Source organism: Merops nubicus, unplaced genomic scaffold, assembly GCF_000691845.1.
Source record: "Merops nubicus isolate BGI_N331 unplaced genomic scaffold, ASM69184v1 scaffold53193, whole genome shotgun sequence".
NCBI lineage: Eukaryota > Metazoa > Chordata > Aves > Coraciiformes > Meropidae > Merops > Merops nubicus.
The window spans coordinates 1-19,996 of record NW_008599296.1 but is presented as its reverse complement, the minus strand read 5'-3'; the positions used below and the strand labels follow the sequence as shown (position 1 = coordinate 19,996).

The 19,996-nt window shown below is 40.5% G+C and overlaps 1 protein-coding gene across 1 annotated transcript; it reads right to left on the bottom strand.

The window, feature by feature from the left end:
* Positions 1 to 500: 500 nt before the first annotated feature.
* On the bottom strand, positions 501 to 18,478 carry DKK3 (dickkopf WNT signaling pathway inhibitor 3; the record flags this gene model as incomplete). The annotated part of the gene is made up of 5 exons (XM_008937300.1): positions 18,341 to 18,478; positions 17,784 to 17,867; positions 5,461 to 5,553; positions 3,372 to 3,516; positions 501 to 657 (listed from the first exon to the last, which is right to left on the bottom strand). Coding segments are annotated over exons 1-5 (617 nt in total), but the record flags the coding sequence as incomplete, so codon positions are not given.
* Between the last annotated feature and the right edge of the window lie 1,518 nt (positions 18,479 to 19,996).

Below are 19,996 nucleotides of genomic sequence, written 5' to 3'. Positions count from 1 at the left end.
TGGCTTCTCGGGTTAGTTTAAAACTGAGAGAAAGTACAAGCAAAGATAGAAAAGGCCTGTAAAGGTGATCACTAGCACAGGAACGTCCCTGTTTATGCTTATTGTGTGCATTAAAATGTCTTTGGTTTATGTATGAAAACAAGCAAAGATTCTATCAAAAGCTAAATCTAACAAAGTTTTAGTTGTTGGACAAAGCTGTACGTACAGAATTAAACTGGAATGCTACACCTCAACAGCTGTTAGTACTTCCAGAGCGGTTGAAAAGCTGTACCAGCCTGATCCACAAACCTCACTCACACCGGATTATAGTGTTGCCAAACTCAACTAGGCACATCTGTCTGGGACAAAGCAGTAGTTTCATAAAGCTTCAATGCATCTACTGATAAGAAAAGCTGTCAAAACACTTGACAGTCTGGAAGAGTCTGCAAGCTCTGTATTTAGCACAGAAAGACACCCTGCAAAAATTTCAAGCAGCTTGCTTGCCCAGTTTTGATTTTTACCTCTGATGTTGGCAGGTCAAGCCACTTGCACATGGGCATCGCTCAAGGACTCCATCGGGTTCCAGGTCCCAGGTGATCAGGTTGAGAAGTCTGTTTGAAGGATCATAGCAGGGTTCACCTTCTTTAGGTAGTGCAGTGCACACAGGAAACAGCAGTTCTGCATGCCAGAGTAAATTAACGTTACTAACGTTAATGTTGTTAACTGTCTGCTCAACTGACGTGACTTAATCTTTGTCTACAAACAAGATACAAAAAGACTTTCATTGAGTCTTATATAGTTCTTATTAAGAACTTGCATAGTTTGTTCTACTAGGTGGGAGTAAGACGTTAGAGATTTACGCATAATCAATTCCTGCTTCTTCACAGAGGCTGCTGTTAATACAGCCATACTGCACAACTCCATTCCTTTGGAATGCAGAGCATTAATGGCTTAAAATCTAAACAGAGAAGTATCTCTTATTTTAGAGCTCCCCTCTGTTATTTTTCCTATTTCTTTATTTCTTTGCAGAAGTTAAAAATACAGAGCAATTGTTCAGAGACTAAATAATGATATTACGAGAACTAATCAGCCATTTAAATTCTTACAGTAATTCTACAATAAGCAGTGCTGTCTGATAGCATTTGGGGCTTGGCACCCTTGTTCCTGCACAGGGGTGAATTTCAACCTGTGTAATAAATTGTTTAGAAGAATATGTTGTTTGAGTTTCCTGATGCTAGTAACTTATAGTGTCAGTCTTGAACTCCATTCTTTCAGGTTTTCCTCAAACCTCCTTTCCTCCTCTTTTCTTCATTCACCTCAATTTTTGTGGTATGGCAGAAGAAAATATGTGGAGTGATCAGAATTTGAAATTTTAAAACAGGCTTGGTCAAAATATATATTATGTGTGTCAGTGAATACACAGATATACACACGATTTAATGTATAGGACTTATCAGTTCCTATCTTATGCAGTGAATGCTCCATAGTTTGCTAAGTTTTATATTAAAAAAAACCACATGTAAAGACAGTCTAATCTTCATTAGGACATCTAGTGATGGGGAGAGGCCTTGAGGTTAAGCCTAACCTGAAAAACCCTAAAGCACTGCTAAAGCAGACAACTGTTGAGAATTAAAATCTATTGCTATTTATAACAGCTCTACTTACAGTTTTAATGTGTTCCACCCATTTTAGTCAATAGTCTTATTTATTGTATTGTTCCTTTCTGAGTTACAGTTTTGTAATAAAATTCATTTCAAGCCAAGTACTAACATCCTCAAGGTAGTGTGAACGTCTTATGCAGACTAACATTGAAGGTCTACTATGTAATGCTCAAAATTGACAAAGAAAAGCTGAGCAGACACACTTGCCTTTAAATGGTGTTCAAGCTTTCTTCTTTGTTTTCCTGAAATGCCCTAGCAGCCTGGTCTGCCAGCAGGCTACCAGCAGGACAGCAGTACCAGTGAAGGTACAAGGTCAGCCCTTGCTCATAGCAAGAGCTAAGAAAAAAGTTATCTAGAGAAGTATCTTCCTGCTGTAGGAAAAGAGATGGCATTGTATCCTGTCACTACAAAATAAAGGTGAACTATGATCAAAGCAGGAACTAGAGGGTATGTCATGGCTACAGGGGCTGGGACCAGTTTATCCTTATGTGGGTAGAACCAAAACTGTGTATTCTATACCCTCTGTGTCACTGCTCATGGGCTGTTAACAAAATCATGGGTAGCAGCTGCCCAGGACAGACCTCACACCCCAGGCTATAACAGCTAAGGAAAGAGGTTCAAGGTCAGGGGAGATGTTAACACCTTCCCACCCAGCAGGAGGAGTCCTCCCTGTTAAAGGGCCCATCCATGCCTTGCCCCATGACTCATACAGAGCTCCCCCCAGGAGCTATTTCTGTTTAATGGACCATCAAGGACCCACTGCATGACTCATAGACTGATATCAACCCATTGTGAGATGCTCCACCCAGGGGGAGGAGCCAAGTGCTCCCACCTGGATATAAACTGGGGTTCAGTACAGCACAGGGGGGCTTACCCACTGGATTTCCAGAGGACAAGAGCTACCAGATCTTTTCTACGAGACCACTGCTTCATCTGGACTGCTACCACCACCCTAACTACAGAGTGTCAGGTTGTATTCTGACTCTGTCCGTGGTTTTCCTTTGTATAATTGCATTTATTTTATTTTTTCCTATTAAACTGTATTTCTGACTTGGAGTCTCTCACTGGTTTGCTTTCAAACCATTACAGGGTATAAAACAGTAGAAGAAGCTGGGCCCTGATGAGGCAGGAGTTAGGACTGATTTCAGACCTTCTCCTCCCTTCTGTAAATCAAGCTTCACATTCCTATGTGGACTGATGACATAATCTGGAACATCATTCCTCTACCTATCTTGGCTCTCTGGTCAGTATTGTATAGTGTGGTGCCATGGAAGGCTCATATAAAAATCAGGGGATGAAATGTATCACCAATCTGATTCTGATGGTCTGCTTGCTGACACGAAGGAAAAGCCAGTTTCAGTAATCTTGTTCATTTATTTTGCACATTTAATTCTCTTTCTTTTTCCCTCTATTGGGTGAAAATTTGACAGAGCTCTCTGCTACTTCTACGTGTCAGAGACTCTCTTTTAGAAACAGTAGATTTTTGTATTTCTCATGCTGGTCTCATCTCTAGCAGAGGATTTTCTTTCACCATTGTGCACCCCTATCACACTGTTTCTCACTCCTAATTCTATTAAAGATTTCTAATCAGGTTAACACAGTGTACTCCGGAGGCTAAGGGAGAATAACCTGTTGGGTCTGTAGAGATTTAACCACTTCATCTGAGCAGAAGAGCTAAATATTAACACTCCTGTACTAAAATGAATAGGATAAACCCCAAAACCTCTGTACCTTTCTGAAAAGCACAGCACATTCCAGGGTTGCAGTCGTGTTGGCTCTCACAAATGGTGCCGTTCTCCCCTTTGGCAGTGGATGTCCTGCACTCGCCCCAGACGCACAGCTGGTCTGCGCAGCACTCCACATCCCGTGAGCAGGGCTTGCAAATGGAAAAAGCACCTGACAAAACTGTCACTCCAGCACCAATTGCATGTATCAACAGAATTAGACCCTGGTCCTGAAGACAACTTACACATATGTGCTTTAAATGTATGCCTGTCATATTCCCACTGTTCAGACAGAACTGCTCAGGTTCTCAACATGAAGCATACACAGATCTATTTTGCAGGCAGGAACTTTTGCAGCAAGTAACAGCACTTCTTCTATGCTATTATACTTTCAGTCTTACAAAACCTGGATTCTTACTTTAGCATTTATATCAAAATTGATCAGCAGCTAGACATCCTACAGTGTAATACGGATTTCAGGGCAGCCTTCTACACTCAAGAAAAAATAATAAATGAAACATTATCAACGAAAACCATTACTGATTTTTTTTGTATTGTTGAATGTATTCAGGAATCTACAATTTATTCAGAAGGACTGATTTCAAAAAGCAAAGCAAAAAACATTACTAAAATCTGATTTTTAGTTGTAGTACGAACCAGACCTTACTTCTAACCAAGAATCTTTGGAAAAAAAAATTTAGAAAAAGAGTCTCTTTGCAAATCAGAAATGCAACTCTCTAGCTAAAGACAGCTTTGTATGACCATTGTCCCAGTGTTTCAACTATACATACCTAATAAATCAACCTAATAAAAGTGGTGTGATGCTTTGATTTTTTTTTAGGTAGTTTGATTAACATCTTAAAGATTCCCAGTAGGTAAGCATTCTATCAGCTTTTTTTCTGTCTGTGTCTGTTTTTTCTGTGCCCTGGCTGAGCAGCCATACAAAATCAGGATTTCTTTTGCAGTGGATCCCACAGAAAGTGCTTAATAGAGGGCAAGAAGCAGGACTACACTAGCACTATTAAGACCTGTTAATTAAAAAGAAGAATGTTCAGTAATTGTGGGGTTCTAGGTCAGGGGATTGATTCCTCCACCTTCAATCCGAGCTCCCATTTACAACAGGAGTGTAGCTAGGACCCACATTTTATTTTCTATATCCCATGAATGCTCTACTAAAGACTGAAAAGTGTCAAATCACTATAATCTTGATTTTTAATTATTCCACTTTAACAAGAAAAATTATCAGTTTAACATTTTGTAAAATATAAGGAATAAGCTTTCTTAATGACACCTGAGCAGATATTCAGGACTTGGGTTTATGGATCATTCAATCCACTGAAGTTAATGAAGCTCCCTGAAGTTAAAAAGTATTTAAATCATTTCAGGAACAGTCTGGTGGTTTTAGATTATAATAACCTTATTGATTACATGATGTCATAGCAAGGTTTTCTTGCTTGTAAACTTAACTATCTGCTTTGAGGAATGAATTCGTTTCACAAGAGGCCATCAGCAGAACTTAAATGAAAAAGGACAGACAGATAAAAGGCCTTTTTTGACAGACTGCTCTTAAACTGGATTTTCACCACAGAAAAGGCCTGAACTTGGGTACCTGTCACCTACAGAGGACAATCTAACCATAGCTCCTACCAGGAACACTTACACTTTAGCACAACAGACAGGAGTTTACTACTTCCTGAGCTTCACAGATTCAAATAATGTAAATGATGCATATAAAAGTATCATTTACAGTCACAACTGCACTACAGCATTGTACAAGTTGTCACTGAAGGCAAGAGCATAGGCTGCTGCAGTTCTCTTTCTGAATCAAGAGCTGGAAATGACCAACTCAGCTGAGCCTATGGAGCTGCCACAATATTTCCTCTTTACCCATTCCACTGGCAACTTAAAATTTATTAGTTTACACTGTCCCTAGGCCACCTAACAAACCAAACTTAATTCAGGAGAAGTGGAATGCAGGTTTTAAGGCATGAGAAGAGAAACCTGAAAACCTAGTTGTGTTAACAGGCAGAAAAAAACCAACGCAAGACATTGAGTTTCTAAAGACCACACAAAATCACCTCTCATTCAAGACTTACTGTGTGCTGCATTTTACAGAGCTGGCATGTGTATTCAAAGGTGGAGAACTGGCAATATTTCCCTGTTTCACAGTCTTCATCAATGATGCACTCCTGAAGAAAAGGATAAAAGTGTAATTTGCTGCTGTGTGACAGAAATCCATACCTCACCTTGAAATACCAGAAGGTCACGACTGATTATATTTACTTGGGAACCAAGAAAAAAAGCTTGCTTCAGTTCTTCATACAGCCACAGCTCTGTAACAGAACAATGCTATCTCCCTTGCATACCTAAATATTGTGGCCTCAAAGTGTTATCTTCACTTCTTGTATAGATATTACATATATCAGCAACCTCAAGAAAATACCTTGCTCTGCAGGCTTTTGTTTGGGGCTTTTTTTTGTTGGTTTGGGTTTTGTTTTGGTTTTGGAGCAGGGGGAGTGAGGCCTAAAGACATTTGTATTAAACCTATTCTACTTCTATTGGTACAGTTGTTATTCATTACTTGTTGGCTGTCTATTCAGATGAGGGGCAAGGCCAAAGGAAGGAGGCTACACTACAGCAGCTGCAGCAGCCAAGAGTATCTTTATGCTCTGCAGGAGACCATTCCACAACAGCTTTCTTGATCCCAGGCCAGGTAGCTCCTGCTCTTCTCCCATCCTCTTCCCCACCAACATTAGTGCTGATCTCAGAAACTCCACAGCATGGTTAGCTTTCCTAAACCAGCAATGGACAGCCCTAAGGGAGAAGGGAAATGTATTTCCTTTTCACTGATCCTCTGCTCCCCTTTGCAAGGGGCAGGCAAATTCCTCTCAGGCAAACGTAGGCATCTTTGCAGTGCCTGAGCCTTTCTGTTGGCAGCAGCTTCCCCCATGAAAAACGTGGCGCTGCCTTCCGCAGTTCTGGCCACGTTAAACATTGCCGGGACCTGACGGCAACAGCAGTGCTACCTTAAAGCTGGTACTTCTGGGAAGCAGATGATGTCATGCACCATCTGATGTCCTTTTCTTGGTTGATGACATGCCTCTCATGTACCTATCACCATAGCCCATCACCTGCAAAAGCTCACAGCTGCAAATGTCTAAATACCTACACATGTGCATTTGAAATCTTTAATTTCAATATTGCAAAATATACAGGAGCAGGTTCTCAGCAGACATCATTCCTTTGGCATCTCTCTGCTGTCCATTGAGTTAGTTTACATTTAGCAATGTACTAGCCTGTCAAAGAATGGGACTTTCACATCACACGCATTTGAAATATCTGTTACAAACTCCATGTTTTCCTCCTTCCTTGTGTGTGACATGTGAGTATTCAGCAGACGGGTTTGACACTCATTCAACACTGACAGGTACTGAAGTCCCACATACATCCTAGGGGGAAAAAAGCCCCGTAGTTCCCCAATGCCTTTGCTACCCAGGTAAGATGATGGAGTGAGCCTCAAGCTAGCAAAGTGCTGGAGCACATTTAGTTTTTCAAACCTGGAATCATTTCATGCCCTTAACAAAATGGTTCATGTGAGTTTCCCATCTGAATCACAAACTCAAGCTAAAGTTTCTTTACCCAGAGGTCCCACAGCACTGTGGTAGGGGATGTCTCACCTTTCATTCATGCTGCACAGGTGGAATGTAGAAATCTGTCAGAAATTCTTCCTAGAATGCGGCTCTGCAGGTGTGCAGTGAGGAAGAAACTCTAATACAGGGAGCAAGTGTCTATTGTTTTGTACTCCTGAAGTGACTGGTTTGCAGGGAGGGTGTTCGCTCTCTTCCCATCTAATGGTTGCCTCTTAAAAATTGAACTATTAACCCTATTCTCTGTAATGTGTTTTCTCCAGGCTGGAAACAAGCTGGCCAACAGAAGAATAACTCATAGCACCGTTCTGTGTCACCTGTGCCCTGTCACTGGTTTACACCATCAGAAGTTTCATGCTATTTTTTTGCTATTAGTCAATTAAAAAAAAAAAAAAGAACAAAAAAGAATCATTCAGAAATTGCTGAGATCTCTGAAGAAACCAGTTGACTGCTCTTTGGCAGATATTAATCTCACTTGCTGGAGGAGATCAACTGTCATCTCTGCAACCTTTATTGAAACTTTCCACTAAGCTTTTCATTTTCTATCTCTACTTTTTTAGATCATTTCTCCCCAAACTGCTGACTTCTTCCACTCCATCCAAGTTAGGTTTTGCATTTCAGCTGGACTGAAAATTAGCTTAGCAAGACATTTAAGTGAAGCTCTTAACTTACTATAATCACTGAAGGAGGAAAAGGTTACATTGTGAAAGAGCTATACTGTATTCAGCTATATGTTTATAATTAAGAAGCAGTCACTTCGGGTATTTTAAGACATTACTATCACCTGATCTAGGCTGCTGTAAATTATGTCTTTGCAGCTTCATTATTCCAGAACAGTGTGTGTTCTCCTTGTTTGCTTCTGTGTTGTTACATAATCAGGTAGGTTCAAATCAAAACATTATATAGTTTGAGGTTTTGTGGTTCTAAGTTAGCAGTTAGCCACTTCCTTTTCAGCAGCCATACTCTTTCTGGCCAATTTTCTGTCTGTAGCTCTGTCAGCTTCTTTTATGAATCCCTCTGTATAAACCATACTCAGAATAAACTATACTGTTCCATTCCTGTTCCATCCACTTTCAGGCAAACAGCCAGGTCCCACTGTAGTCAGTTTTTCCAGCTGTCACTCTCCACAGAGGAGAAATCTCACCACATTAATTTTTAAGCTCATGGAATAACTCTCTCTTAGCTCCAAACCCACCTAACACCGAAGTTGCATCTCCAGTCACTATTTCTCTCGCACTAATGAATGCCCTACCAAAAAAGCTTCTTTCCCCTCTTACTGAATTATGTCCCACCAGTTCAGACTTCCAATTTTATGAGGGTTTTCAATTGGTGAAAAAAAAAAAAATCCCTTCAGAGTTTTCTTTCCTGGCATGGAAAATGCTTGCTCTCGTATGCTCTCTGCGAAATTTTGTTTCATACTCCAACTTCCTTCACCCAGGTATTATTATCCACAGTCAATGCAGAACTCAGCAATGCTTATACATGCAGATGTGTAACCAGTTATTTTTTTTAATTTTTTTTTCTTCTTCCTTAAATCAGGCTACCTTGAGACACAATAGTTGGTGGACAAGGAGTAAACCTAAACATCTTCACCAGTTGCAATGCATTCTGAACAATCCATTTTCTTCTGGAATTCTGGCAGTGAAGTTATTTCTCGGAATATTTTGTCTTTGAAAGAGCAGCAGCATGTAAACTGAGGAGAGGGAATGCTGGCTTCTGACTTGAAGCAGAGTACACAAGTTGACTAGCTTAACAACAGAATTAGCTACACTTACAATGGACTTCAGAGAGGTGTACAACCATTAGGATGTTATACCAGTTAATGTAGCAGCAAAGGAATATGGTGTTTGAGAAGTGCCAAGGAATACTGCAGTGTGAAAGCAGGATTGCCTGTTTATTAACAGGCATACTAGGGCCCACAAACAGCAGAAGCCAGGATGGAGATAACCATGTCATATAAGTCCATACTCAAGCATCCCACGTACTCTTATTATAACATTTTACTCTGCAGTGAATATCCCATGACACCTGAAAGCAATTTGGGGCTTAGGATCTGTTCCAAAACCAGCAGGAGAAAAAAAAAAAAAAAAAGCCACTGAAACTCAAGGAAAAGTTTCCCTGTATTTTAAGACCCTAAAACAACTGCTGCTGAAAGAAACTTCTATTTTCTTGTCTTTTCCACACTATGCCAAGCTGTTGTTTGGTTTCCTGAAGAATGGTTAGTCTGCACACTTGAGAGTTAAAAAAATGAAAAACCAAGTGACTAATGTTAGTGATAGTGCAGCATGGTAATACCACAGCTGCCAACCAACTGAAACAGATGCCCAAGCACGAGATAGCACAGGGTACAGGTCAGAACTGGTGTGGCAACAGAAGTTTTACAAGAGTATTCTCCTTCTGACTGAATGTTCACACATACATGGAAAGGCACAGAAGAAAAGTTTTCTTTCAATGTGATACGACAATCTTCACACCCTACCCAATAATTCTGTTGCCCTGAAAGGCACTATGGACTATTTTGGCAGACTGTACTTGGTGGGTGGAGTGTAGCCAGATATGGTGTGGACCACGTTATCCTCTGCCCATCTAACGCATTAAGGATAAAGGCAGAAGTAAAGAACTTCTTAGTTCAAGTTATGAAAGCAGAGCTACAAGACCAGCCTTAACCTACTTTCACAGAGAAACCCACTTTCATTTGCAGTGTTCATCAGGTGTCTGTACCTCACCATGGCAAATTTAAATACCCTGTTTTGCTGGTGACATATTACGTACTCAAGTCACGCTCGTTTTGCTTTATTCTTCTGCCCCTTAATTCCTAATGAGTAGGAATTCCTAAAGTGTAGACTAAAAAGTATGCTCAAGTCTACTCTGATACTATCTAGCTTTCAAAATGGAATCATGAATTTTAAATTCAAAAGTGACTTGTCATTCCCTCTCCCCACTCACATTCAGCCTACCTCCCACGTTCTCATAAAGGCCTTCTTCAAAGGTAACTTTAAACAAAACTCTCTCTTCCCTATTCATATCTTCAGCCAACATTTGTCAGGGAATGATCTCTAGAACCCAAGAAAGCAGTCATTAATACATTTATCAAAGCCAGACAGTGAACACTGAATGGAGTGGGGAAAGTATATGGAACAGAAAATACCCTGTGGGTTAAAGGGCAGCTGTAGTGGAGAAATTCTGTAACCACTGTCTGCCAAGTTCACTGACTGCTCTGACATGAAAACAGAAAGTGGGGTTGAGTTGGGAGAACCTCTTTTCCCTTCCTTGTGTAAAGTATATGCCCAGTTTGCTGGCTTATTCTGATCCGGTTGCAGTTTGTGACTACAAAACATTTGAAACTACCTAACAGCTGAAGGAGAGGCAGGATTTTTTTTTTTTCCTTGGCACCATCTGTAGAGCTGTGAGCCAAAACAGCCATTCCAAAGTGTTCATTCCTAACCTTCTATGGATTTTAATTTCACAAGTCATAAAGTATAGAGGCAAAATTCACCAATTTCAGAGAGGTGAGGAAGTTTCACTAGCAAGTACACAACCTAGGAAGAAGCAATGCTACTAAAGCAATTGGTGCAACAATCTGAAAATTATTTTTAGTAACAACTTTGGAAATGCACAGGGGCACCTCTTGCAGTCTGATGGGACAACTATGCCCTTTTACGTTTCTTAAAAGCTCCTGATATAAAGAATTTTCCTTTTCAAAAGCCTGTAACTCTAGTAAAGCTCTATGTTAACATCCATAAATGGTAGCTACAGATCCTTCCCAAACAGTTCCAGAGCTCACCCGACTGCGTCTGTGAGACAACGGTGATTTCAGCCAGAGCTGAAGTGCTCTAGCAAAACCCACTGCTTCACATTGACACATTTTTTAGCAATTAGCACTTCTAACAATGAATGTTTTCTTCTCTGTTTACATATCCCCTTCTAGGTTTTAACTTCTACAAGCCCTTTCACATAGGACTCACCTCCATTACAGCAGCAGATGGCAAAAACTGCTGAATAGTAAGGAAAAAAAAAGCATAAAAACTGTTTTCTATCCTACATGTACTACATGTATTAGAAAAATGGCACAATTACACACAAAGGCAATTAGTTTTATGGAAACTACTATCATAGTTTGAATAGCAGTAGTGTTCCAGTTCCTTTTCTCCTAGTTGTCTAGACAGGGCACATAATGCATTTGTCTTCAATGAGATATGAATTAATTTGCCTTGAAATACCTCAAAACCTCTGTAATACTTTCCAGCAGACCAAACCTCTTACTGCTGTCCCGCCAAGTACACAGCACTCGTAACAGTAAGTGCTACTGTTACCAAAAGACATACTAAAAAGAGCAGACATGTCTGTTGCAGACTGTGGTATTAGTCCCATCCCTGCACTATGTGGAAAAGCCAGCTATTTGTGTGGCTGTCCAACAGGAACGTTACTTCTGAGCTCAGAACTAACAAATAAGAAAGTACAAGTCACTCCCACAGTTTTGTCTTGAACTTCTCCATAGAACGAATCTCACCCATTTCCTCTTCTCCTGTCAAGAAAATACAAACAGGTTCCTGTCAAGGAACCTAGATTTCAATAAAAGAAGAAACTACACACAAAAGCTAAAAATAAAAGATTCCTGACAAACGCCTCAAGATAATGAGAAAAGTGATGCCTAGATGCTCTATCAGATCACGTTCTGTTCACACATGAACAACATCTCTGCATGTCATGTAATAATTTCATGGCAAAGCATTTTGCAGAAACAGTTAATTTATTTTCTTTCCTCACCCCCTTTTTTGTCAGTAAGCAATGCAGTAATCTGCTCTGGCAAGCCTCTGCACGTGCTCCTAAGTAGGAAACACAGTACAAAGTACTGATTTTAATCTCTATGGCAGTCTATCAGAGGAAGCACAGAAGAACTGTTCCAATTTGGTAGAAAACCCCACAAATTATAATCTGTCAGGTAATTAACAGCCTGGAAACTAAGAGCTACCCAACTAAGAAAGAAGCAAAAGTCTCTGTGCATGTGTGCATGCATACATATATGTATGTATACAGCCATATATCTATACAGGGCAACATACAGCAGTGGCTGTGTCTGCAACAGCAGAAATCTTGTCTTGTCCCACACATTTCCCTAGGGCAGGCAGGACAGGTTGTAACACAGCATTTTTCTTCTTCGCTCCCCTTTGTCAGGGGTACTATAGGCAGAGCAGGATGGTAGAAATTCTGTCAACAAAATCTTCCCTTAGGCCTTCTGGAAACTTCGTGGCTGTGCTATACACCGAGCCCATTCTTTCTGAATATACAGACTCTATAGTCTTCTATACCCACAATCAGACAGAGAAGGAGTATTCTGAAGCTGGACAATCTGCAGCCCAAAACCAATAACCATGTGCTCCATGTTTAATTGCTCCATGTTAAGAAAATAGTATGAGATTATTAAATAAGGTCAAAACACTGATCCATGTTTATAAACTAAGTTTTCCTAATGATTTTGAAGTCTTTTGAATTGTCTTAATAGAGAAATGCCTCTACCTGTGGATCTATTAATTGAAGAACAATTCTTTGACCTTTGATAACCAGAGGAGGTGTATAAAGCCCTGTGCGCTAAGAGATCTTGGGTTTTATGGTAAATGTCTCGAGATTCAGCAACAGTTCCGCTAACACTGTAGAACTGCTACAAAGCCCTCGACTGCCTTACTTCTGAGTAGTGAGTAATCACATAAAGATAGAGCTTTCATGCAGTGGTGTGCCTGGGGCAAAACTCTAATGCAGGCGTCTCTTGTTTTGACAATTGGCAGCAAAGAAGTTTCCGTGATTCACTACCAAACTACGTACATTTTGAAAATTTATAAAAGCACAACAATCCCCAGTAGCTGCACACAGCAAGGATGTGAAACAGCTGTGCAAAGAGAAAAACAGTTCAAAATGAGATTTTTGTACTGACTGGCTGCTTGCTTATCTTAATCGCTAAATTAAGAGTAGCTCATGGAGAGCAAGATGCCAACCTGTGCCAAATCCCTCACAGAACTTACTTCAACCCCTCAATCTTATGTGCTCTGTTTTTATACGATATACTTTTTGGTAGTTTAGTTTCAATAGAGTTATTTACTGTGTTTAAGGTGTCAGCCAAAGATGATAATACTAGAACAGAAATACACAGGTAAGAATTCATTTACAATGGATTTTGCCAATAGCAGAATTGACAATAAGGGGAGACTGCTGGAACTGTACAGGAAAGGGCGTAATTTGTTTTCCATGAGCTGCAAATGGAAGAAGGAGATGTTTAAATTACAGCAGTCAACACTTAAGGGTGAGCATAAAAAAGCACTGGAATAAATTGTACTAAGCACTTGAGGATTTTGGGGAATGGGGCAAAGCTGGAAGTGGGCAGATTCAGGCTGGATGTGAGGAAGAAGTTCTTCACCATGAGAGTGGTGAGACCCTGGAATGGGTTGCCCAGGGAGGTGGTTGAGGCCCCATCCCTGGGGGTCTTTAAGGCCAGGCTGGATGAGGCTCTGGGCAGCCTGATCTAGTGGGAGGTGTCCCTGCTCATGGCAGAGGGGTTGGAACTGGGTGACCCTTGTGGTCCCTTCCAACCCTGACAGATTCTGATCTGTTTTAGCAGAGGACTTTGGAGCCCTGGTGGCTCGGTGGTTGGACTTGATGATCTTGGAGGTCCCTTCCAACCTAAAGGATTCTATGACTCTATGAATGTTTGACTAAGGATGGAGTGGGCATCTGGGCTGCAGCTGGGTTGAGGTTTCCTAGGGCTTCTTCCAGACCTCCTCTCTCAGGCATTTTTCTGGATTACAATAGAGCCTTTTTATTCTTTTACCTTAATTTAATCCTCTGTCTGAAATCATGAGTCTAGAGGATATCAACAACATGAGATGATGACTCTTTATGTCTTTTCAAAAAGGACATGAGAACTTGAATGCATTATAGACTTTTACAAACAGTAAAAACAGGGGACCAAAACTTTCCCTTGCTGAGGGCTACAAAATGTCTTGGATGCAGAAACATCTCAGATTGTCCTTTACCTGACACCATGTCAGCCCCTCTACATGCCATAAGATGCTTCTTCCACCCCCTGTGATGACTGTACTTTCCAAGGGGAAAAAGTCTGAGAGATTCCTCATGTGATGTAAATTCACAGAACAAGCTTTGAGTAATTTCCAGCTAGAGTAACAAGTAAACAAATCTGAAACTCTCACTGTACCCCATATACCTTTTTACCAGTTATGCTATTAATAATTTTAATTTTGTATTTTTATTTGAATTTAAATAATTAATTATTACAAAAAAAAAATTGTATTAATTTAATAATGTAAGAAGTGGACTTGTTAAGGTAAGAACTGGGACATAGGAAAGCTGGAGGGAGGTTCTCTCTATAAGCTGCAGGGGTGAACAACCACGACTTGACAGCCGACGCATTCACTGGTGTGGTATCGGTCAGTGACGCCATCCCTCAAAAGCTCAGGCAGACAGACACACTGCAGAAGATGCCAAAATGCTGGTTTGGAATCTGATGGAGTAAGGACTGAGACTTAGGTTGCTGACTGAGAAATGTATTTCTCAAAGAAATGCATTTGAAGTCACCATTCCACAGTGGTTGTTCGGGTTTGTTTTTTTTTTTTTCACATTGAACAAAACTTTGAGGAAAGAGAATTAAATAAAAGCAGAGTTCAGCACCACTTTTCTCCATTTTCCACTCATGGTTTACCATAGTCAATCATAATATGAAATACCATCAACCTGCATTAGTAGATTCTCATACCTTTTCCTGACCATAAACAATTGCACAAAAAGCCTTTGACACCTTTAATTAGGAGTAACCCCTTTGCTGTTGCAGCAGTTCTTTGCCTGTAAATCCAAGCTACTATTTAAGACCAAAAAATGTGATAACAATTTGTGTTCTCTGACTTTCAGTTGTGTTTCCAGCCAAAACACCTGCCTAGTTTGCCTCACGTATCAGAAAAAGCTACCTTGTCTTCACCTCTCTTCACTCTGACAAGGTCTAGCAGCTGTTCACACCTGCTTGTTTGTTGAGGGTCACTAAGCACAGTACCTGAGTGCATGGAAACGGCAGCCTCACTTTTCTCTACGTGATGGCCGTTGCGGCACTACAGCATTGCAAAAGCATCTTAAGTTTGTACACACTCTCCATTCCTGATTCTCTGTGTGGATCCACAGCTGTCCACACAGCATTCTCTCTGAGCAAACAAGCCAACTCAGAATGGTTTGAGCTCAGTCAATAAGGATGTGGCAGCCAGCAATTACAGCAACTTCCCATCTTCCTCCTCAGAGAAGTTTCTTCCTGCAGGATCAGAGGTGAGACATCTATTTCAAACTCCTAATGTCACGACTTTCCACTCTTTAAAGGCCAACATGAAGATTTTTTTGACTATAGCCCAGTGAACATTAGATGATCAGTAAAAACTCTGGTGTCAGGGATACACTGTGATTGGCAATAAGACCATCCTATCATCCATAAGCTAAATTATATCTCTTAATAGCTTTTGTATCACTAAGAAGCATTTGCTGCTTATGGAGTTAGATATGACCCGAACAGTAGCCTCTAACCAGCACCACGTGCCCTATCTCCTTAGGATCTGAGAGTGTCTGAATTAACTAACCAGCTGCTGTATTTTCAGACGATGGGTGCCAAATACATGGGTGCATACAGGCTCACATCCACCTTTGCAGAGAAGGAGACAGCACTTTGCAGAGAGTTACACTGAAGGCACCTCTCCTTACACTCCCATGAAGAAACTTTGTGCTGTGCTGTGTAACTAACGAAAAGGTGCAGACATGCCCTCAAGAGCTTCTACCATCAAGGACAGGCAAAAGAGACAAATACTTTTTATAGTCCCAAAGCCAAGTAAGAAATGCATGATACTCTTCCAGTTCTCTACTACAACCTCCCTCGATATCAGCATCTTTAAAAATCTCTTTCAGCAAAGAGAATTAAAAGCAACCAGATGTACTTCTATTAAAGATGGGTGAAAAGAAAAAAAAAACAGAACTTGCTATTTTTATTTATCAAATTAATATAGACAAGTAAAAAAAACTTAGGTACATTAGCTTTGAATTAGAAGAAAGTGCTTATATAAAATACGACTTTGAATGCAACTGCGAAGAAATGCATCTGAACTGCATGCAGCAAATCTTACCAGTACCAATTTTCTTGCCTTTTATTTTTCACTGGTTAAGTTAGTGTATCACAATTGAAATAGGACTAGTCAACTAGCCAGGAAACACTTTGATTTTCATATGGCACTAAAGAGTGCTGATACTTTATCTGTGTTCTATACTTGAACTTAGCACTGGAATTAATTTGCAAGCCGGCCAATGTTAACCAGAGAAGTAAATTATAAAATAATTGAGCCTTGAATGCTGCACAGGCATAAAACCACACACATCCAGCTACCTCTTGCCTGTATTTGGCCTCTTTAAAGCTACAAAACTGTTGGATCAAAGCCTGACATCTATGCTGGTGACTGTCAGTCCTCACTGACATCTGAGAAAGTGAAATTGAGTCTGGGAATGTAAACGGCGCCTCCGAATAATGCAGCACCTCTGAGGAACTGGACTGCGCTGCCAGAACGGCGAGCAGCCCGATTCCTCTTCTGAGACTTACAGCACTGACAGTCCCCTGGCCTTCAGAGTACTGTCAAGTGAGGCAACCAAAGAACACAGTCTACTAAGAGAGTGCTTCTGAGATCCAAAGCCAAGAAGAAATACTGTCTGGGTGGGAAAAGGGGAGGGGAGAAAAGATTATGTCTTATGTTTCTGTAACAGTGCACATTTTCTAATCCTCAATCTCATGCCAATACTCCTGCAATAGTTTGTCACCCTTGTAGTACCCCAAGTAACTCATATTCCTCTTTAAAGTTTTCAAGTATTTTCAGATTTACTCTTGTTAGGCATCTCTTAGTCAAATTAATACATGTATGGTTGCCCACTCTCCTTAAATAACCACCAAATCTGTCTGTTGGTTTCTCTTCCCATTTAACTTTTCCTCTAACTTGGTAACTGCTTAAATGAGCTGTTTGTACCACAAGCACACTTACACTTCAAAATGAGTGTGTGAGGGGAAATAAACATTAAAAAATGTAGTTTTGTTTCAGCAGCTGCTGCAGTAAAAACAAATTCTTGACCTTTTAAAATTCTTTGAGAACCCTTAAACAACTGTATTTCCAGAGGGGAGGGGATTTACTGTCCCACCTCTCTCCCCCTCCCTAAAGGAGAAGAAAATTGTCAAAAAAATTTGACAACCAGTTGCCCATCACTAGGTTAGGCTGAAGATCAAACAGAGCCATACATTGTTCCACAGACTCCTCACAACAGGCAATTTGGGGCTTATTTTCTAGTGTTAAAAAGTCTACAAGGCAATTTTTTTAATGAAACCCAAGAGCACTGAGAAGACAGGCATGAAGCATTTTTATAGAGGGTTTGTTCACACTGCAAAGGGCTGTGTAACTATCTTTGCTATTTGATTAGAACACTTACACTTGACAGACATTCAATACTCAGATCAAGCAGCTGAGTTAACCACAACATTTAAACTATACTCCCTATTCATAATATAATATTCCTAAGGTATATTAATTTAAAAAAACAAACAAACAAACAAACAAACAAACAAACATTTTTGACTGCTTACCCCTAGGTTTTGGGTGCTTTAAAGCATTCAGGAATTTTGCTAGGTGAACTATGTCACCACCTTTCGAGTGATGAACACAAAGTATGTTTCATTTTCAAAAGGAAAAAACGTGTTAACTTACATGATTTCTTTTGTTTCCTCCGTCATTTACAGATGTAATAACAGTTTCAGAAAAAAATGTTGATCCAGTTTTGTTATCTGTAACCTGATACAGTAGAAGAACAAAATATCAAACTACTTTTTTTAATTAGTCTTCTGTTAACTCTCAGTCCTACTTCTGCAATAATTAACCCACCCTCACACTCTCCTTTTTTTCCCATTTTGCTGTCACTCACTTAAGTAGGTGACAAGGCTACCTCCTTATCTATTTAAAATGTCAGTGTAATGAATTTGAGCTAGAGATGGTCATCCTTTTATGACCCATGCAATAGCTGTACCTGTGTGCTGTTTTTACCAGTCACTTTTTTCAAAATAAATTATTTCACATTAACCTTTTATGACATGTGACCCTACACAGTAATTAGGCAAGCAAATGGAATAAAATCCCAAAACAATTATCACCAGGAAAGTTTATGCTCCAAATTATTTTATTTCTCCCCAAAATGTGCAAAATTGTTTTTATTTTTGAAGAAAAGGCTGTGTAAGAACCAGCAGCTTGCTATATAAGTTTTCTCATACCTTATCAATCTCTTGATGAGTCTGAACAGTTTTATTACCAATTCTGGTTTCCATGTTTGACTCGTTATGGTAGTTGGGAGGCAAGTTTTCAAAGCTTACTTCAGACAGTTTTTTTGCCCCTTCCTCTTCAGCTTCCATCTGCCAAATTTAAATAAACCAACTGAATATTAGCAACATTACACGAAAGAGAACAAGCAACACTCCTGTGCAGCCCGCAGTTAACGTTCTGTTTGTGTGGTGCTGCTAGAACAGCCCCCTCTGCATGGCAACGCGGACCCCGCCGCTTCACTAACCACAGCACCTCTTCTAACGGACTTCACAGACAGCAGAGCTAAACCCTCGAGCTCCAAACTGCCTAAGACAGCTAGTCCCTGAGAGGAAAAAGACTAGCAACAATTTGGTATCTGTATAGGCCGAGGCCAGTCAAGAGCCTAGCTTTCTGTTTTCCCCATAAAGCCACTAAATAATTAAGACAATCTAATGAAGAAGATAAAATATTCTGGAAGAATAGAGAGACATAGTGAACACCCTTTGAAGTCAACAGCAGCAGTCCCATAGATCAGGGTGCGTGCATCCAGAATTCATTCTCTGTTTCACTTCCCACTCTCTTTGTTTGCCAGATGAAGACTCAACACAGAAAAGGAGGGGTCTCTGAATCACAAACCAGAGTAAGCTCAGCAAAGGCCAGGAACTTGTAAACAATACAGACTCTGAGTAAGTCATGTCCCTTTGTTATTTGCAATTACTGTAACAAAGCTAGAAGGCCACAAGTTCTGCCAGGCTGAACAACAGAATTTTTCCCAAGACAAAATTTCTCTTTCTGGTGTGTCTGTTTATTTTAAATGACAGCTGCAAGCCTTTTTTAAGTGTCAAACATTAACCTAAGACTTGGCTCAGACAATCCACATTTTGTGGTGTATACAGACCATTTTTCCATCCAGAATTGACTACAGGCAGAGACAAATTTTTACGAGATGCTTATTTTTAAGAAAGCATATTTTCAGCATTGTAAACAATACTTTAAAAAAACGTTTTGTCTCACTGTGTTTACAGTCTAAATGAAGTTGATGACAAAGGCAGATCTCAGCAACTGTCCAGCTAACTGCCAAAGTTCAGAAATCATCATAGCACAGCAAAGGTCTGCTTCCCCATCAGGTTGTCACTGAAAAGTTTTCTCAGACTCTGTATTTTTGAATGAGATGCAAAGAGAACTTGCAAGGAAGAGTCTTAACATGACAGGAAAAAAAGTGCAGCAGAAAGGGGAATGCAGGAACAAGGTCTTCTGAAAGAGCCGGGAGATAACGGCTCGGGGTCAAGACTCGGTTCCTGCCTCTGAAACAGACCCTGTGCCATTCTGGGCAAGCACTGAGACCAAGATGTGGAACTACATCAAAAGTAGGATGTTTTTCCGCACGTTTTCGGGGCTGTCTGACATCTTTGAATCCTGGTCAGGGATAACCTCTTGTGTCTTAGTTCCTGCTGTACAAAGACGGCACCTCTTCGCATTCCCCTCTGCCGCGTACTGTTATTTTCTCGCCTCCTATAGGATCCAGATGGACTATTTGCCTGCGTTCCTGCCTCGCTATATGCAAGCGGGCGGCTTCCCTGCGCGGCCCGGGGGCACGCCGAGCCCCGGCAACGCCGCCGGAGGCAGAG